This window comes from Etheostoma spectabile, chromosome 1 (genome assembly GCF_008692095.1).
Source record: "Etheostoma spectabile isolate EspeVRDwgs_2016 chromosome 1, UIUC_Espe_1.0, whole genome shotgun sequence".
In the NCBI taxonomy this organism is placed as follows: domain Eukaryota; kingdom Metazoa; phylum Chordata; class Actinopteri; order Perciformes; family Percidae; genus Etheostoma; species Etheostoma spectabile.
In genome coordinates, this window is record NC_045733.1 from 18,874,682 (window position 1) to 18,879,359 (window position 4,678).

Here is a 4,678-nt window from a genome sequence, read left to right on the forward strand (position 1 = left end):
AGTAGTAGTAGTAGTAGTAGTAGTAGTAGTAGTAGTAGTAGTAGTGCTAACATATATACTATATTAATTATGGTGAATTTAATGCCGATGCAGAAAAGCCCAAACATTTAAATTAAAGTCCCAGGTGGTGAAATTCTTTACAGATGATAGAAAAACAGGTCTGCTACTTTCCGGCTCTCAAGTAGAAGTAGACCAGGAAAACCCGTCCAGTTTCTGTAGAAGGAGTTTGGCAGGTTTAAAGTAAAAAGGACTTAAAAGGTGAAAACGAAAGGGCCTCTGCAGACTCCTGCACAAGTTGAACTAGATTAATTCACTGGTTTTCCAAGGGTGCAGCATTCTGCAACTAGGCTAATATTCAGTATTATACACTCTAATTGGTTGTGAGACCTTGTTGAAAATCTTCCGTCCTCCAATAACTTTCATTATCTCTATGTTAACTAACACGCCTCAGTCAGTTCTTTAGAAACGGGAGATTCAGAGGTCAAATCAGAGAATGCTCTATTTGCATCCCTGTGATGCTGCATCATTGCCCATTTTATTTGGATGCACCATCACTTACACAGAGTGTAAATAATTGAAAAAATTGTAAAACTGAGCTGAGTAAACACAGCTGATGTATTGGGTTCAGTCGTAGTCTAATGTCAGGCAAGTTTGAATTTATTGTTGGCAGACTACCACTCGGCTCAAAGTAAAGAGTACGTTCAAAACAGATCCAAGTTTATATTTGTGATCCCTACAGTGTCCATTATTGTTCCAAAATGCAAATGCTCAGAGGACATGGAAGAGCTGCTTACAGCTGGAAAGACATCTTGCTGTCTGTTCAAGTTAAACTTAAAGTTGCTTAAGTTTAATTGGCATTTGTTTTTGAATGTTGCCGTATTGACAGCCAATAGTTTAAGAACCGTATCGCTTCCTCTTGATAGAAAACAGTTATTAATGTTCTGACATATTGATTGACTTAAGGAATAGTACACTCTAAATGTTAATGTGTATACTGTAGTATGGAATGTGAGTCAGACCCAAAGAGAGATTTTCAAAAATGCAAATAGAGTTCATTCTCGGTAGAGCGACTGAAGGCATTTTGCCCACTCAATAACGGCGCTGCAGCCTCGCCTCTTCAATCTGACCCGGCCGTGTTTACAGGACGGCTTGCACCAGAACCAGATCTCCTCTCTCTCTCTCTCGCTCTCGCTCTCGCTCTCGCTCTCGCTCTCTCGCTCTCTCTCGCTCTCTCTCTCTCTCTCTTCCTCTCCCTATCTGCAGCTCTTTCAGTCTGTGTGGCCCCACACACACACACACACACACACACACACACACACACACGTACACACGTACACACACACACGTACACACCAACACACATGCAGTGAGTCCTTCAGTGGGTTTAGGGAGCAGGCCACTCATTGGGAGTCCCGCTACACTTTTAATTGAAAACAAACAGTCAGTGGATGAGAGCCATCTGAAAGAGAAGAGGTAACAACATGGATACAGTTTGAATATTTTTTTTTTTTTTAACATGCAGATACAGTGATGCACACAGATTAACTTTTAAACTTCCATTTTTTCTTGCACACATACAGTGACATTCACCCAAAGCAATCTCAGCAGTATTTTACCACAGACTCTCCCAAAAGATGTTGGCGTGTTACAGATTCCCATCAAAAACAACCTCATAATGACCTGCTGGATATTTAGGAGCCATTTCATATGGTCAACAGTGATTGTTTTGCTATCTCACTGGGTGGTGTGTGGTCTCTGTGTAAATATTGCTCTTACTGTCACAAGAATCTCATTGCCTGTAAACTGAAATCATGCGCTTTAAAACTTTAAAGAAATCTGAGCGTTTCTGTAATGTGTTTTCTCTATTTGGTCAGTTATGAGGCTTCCTACTGAATGTTTTATGTCCAACTTCCTCTAAATAATAAAAAACTTATGGGTCATTACACCACAGTATGTATGAAGTATATAATATCTTTCCTGAGTCATGGAAGGCATATTTGGTCTGTGGTTGCTAAAATTACCCTAGTTAATTATTTAGAGACAAAGCCATTTTAACTGTGAGTAGCCACTTCATGGTTTGTTTTGTTTTTGAAGACCGCGGCTCACCTTTGCTGCTGCAGGGTCAAATCTTTCCAGCGGATACAAGAATTGGAATTGTTTTTTCTTTAATTTGACAAAGAAGCTTTTGTCAAATCTCCCTGCTTCTAAAATGAGCACACAACATTGATCCAGCACACTATTCTTTCTATATCTTCTTCTGGATCTTGCAAATATTTAATGTTTGTCATCTGAATACCATGCTGGTCTTCACAGCAGCAGAGCCTTTAGTATATACAGTCTATGTTTAGCCTGTTAAATCTAATATTTCCATTAGGCCAGGGCTGAAAATGTAACATTCTGCAGCATAGTAAATCAGAACTTGGCAGATTATACTGTCTATGTCACAGTCGGTCAGTTTGACAGATTTCATGACTCAACCTGATGTGGTAATGCCATTTAAAACGGCCTCAGGGACGTCCTGCTGTGAAGGCAGTCTGCCTGCATGTCTGTGCCTTCTGCGGCAAAGTTTCAGTAGAGAAGATAAATAAAGTTGTGTTTGGGTAGTAAGTTGTCTGGTTCCTCCTATGAATCTTAACTTTTAAGACAAACCATTATACATTTTCCAGTAAGAGAGTTCTGAGTGAAAAGACGATGCTGACTCGTACAGAGAGGATGTGATTTACACCCAAAACTACAAACGTTTGTTTATAATGGATAAATGCAACTGTCTGCACATCTTGACTGCTTTTTAAATTACCTTTTGCATACTGGGCCAGGGTTGTTTGAGATGTCATGTCTGAGTTTCAAATATTGACCTTAATATAAATCCATTCACTCTGGTGTTTCTTTGTGCTGGACCTGTACAAAAGTGGCGTGTCTCAAGGCCAAGCTAATGTACAATACAGATGTGTGGAGGGTTGAGCTTCAGACGATGACTCAGAAATGACGTCTGTAGTTGTACTGTAATGGATGACTCTTCCAACCTCTGGCTCTGCACAAATAAGCGTCATGAACTAAAAGGAATAGTTGGACAATGGGGAATTTCTAGCTGAGAGTTGGATGAGAAGATCGATACCACTCTCATGTCTGTACGGATTATATGAAGCAAAATCCGGCAGACAGTTAGCTGAGCTAAGCTTAGTTTTGGATGAAGACCAAAAGCAGGCCGAAACAGCTAGCCTGGCTCTCTGCAAAAGGAAACCAACCCTCCAGCACCTCTAAAGCTGACTAATTAACATGCTGAATTGTGTCTGTTTTATCCTTACAAAAAACAACAATTCTCCACCCTATGGCTGCACTATTTCTTGACTGGGACGGACATAACTCCCTAAAAATAAAAATGCATATATATTTTATAGATCTGTCTGTCTGCATATACATATATACATATATAATATGTTAATCAGTGATTATAGAGGTTTAATTAGGCAGATTTTGGACAGAGCCAGGCTTCCAGTTTTTAGTTTCTGTCCTAAGCTAAACTTCACATGTAGCATACAGACATGACAGTGGTACTGATCTTCTGACCTACGCAACTCTCTGCAAGAAAGCGAATGAGCAGATTTCCAAAAATACCAAACTATTCCTTTTAAGGTATCACTTAACCAACAAACAAAAAAAACTAGGGTAAAATTATTCCAGTGATCATAGATAACAAACACATTTAAATGAAAATGAGACAAAGGATAAATAAAAACATGTACAGTAAAAGGACATCACACAATAACTTGGTTTCTCTCCTATAATAGGTTTCATTGAAACAGTTGTGTCCCTCATGCTTCTACCTTATTTATCAAATGTTGTAAACTGAGATATTACCTATATGCCTGGGTATCGTTACCAATACCAATACATTGATGAGATTTACTTCTTAGTTATTGAATGACGAGGCATTTTTCAATACTCGATTCTTCAGCGGGAATACGATCAGTGCCTAAAAAAAGTATTGAATTCGATACCCAGCCCTAATTTGCAGTGGGAGTAACGCTATAGAGATTGTGTATGTGTCTACCTGCAGGCTGGCACGGTGCGAGACTCCATGGCGAAGTCCCTGTACAGTGCTCTGTTTGACTGGATTGTCTTCAGGATCAACCACGCTCTGCTCAACATCAAGGACCTGGAAGAGACCACCAAGGTGGGACGACACATTGAGACGTGCAAAAAAAGTTCAACTGCCTTAATTCAACACAATATGAAGTTCAAGTCTGAGAGCTTTTCATGCATGGACAATTACGTAACAATAGCTGTCGCTTAAATTCACCAGAATCAGAATCAGGAATACTTTATTGATCCCTGAAGGGAAACTCTATGTTGCAGTCACATAAATAGTAAAATATAGTATAGTAAAAAAGAGTAGAAGTATAAATAAAGAGAAATAAGGAGTGTGGATATGTATGGTATTTACATGGTTAAAGGAATATCATGATACAGAATTTACATAATTAACATAATTAAGGAGTTGCAATGGTAAAAAGTAATAATAGTAATAGTAGCAGTTGAGTATTGCACACATTTCAGGCCAGTGATATAGCACAAAACAGATAAGATTGTCCAGTTCAACCTCTCTAAGTGTCTGTGTGTCAGACACTTAGAGGGAGGAGTTAGACAGTTTGATGGCCACAGGCAGGAATGACTTCCT

General features: G+C 39.2%; 1 protein-coding gene across 10 annotated transcripts in view; it reads left to right on the forward strand.

The window, feature by feature from the left end:
• The window catches only part of myo9aa (myosin IXAa), a 122,126-nt gene that overhangs the window by 72,063 nt on the left and 45,385 nt on the right, over positions 1–4,678 (forward strand). For all 10 annotated transcript variants that reach the window (XM_032522615.1, XM_032522624.1, XM_032522644.1 and 7 more), the window contains one exon: positions 4,058–4,174. In XM_032522615.1, the coding sequence (XP_032378506.1) occupies positions 4,058–4,174 (117 nt within the window). The remainder of the gene's footprint in view (positions 1–4,057; positions 4,175–4,678) is intronic.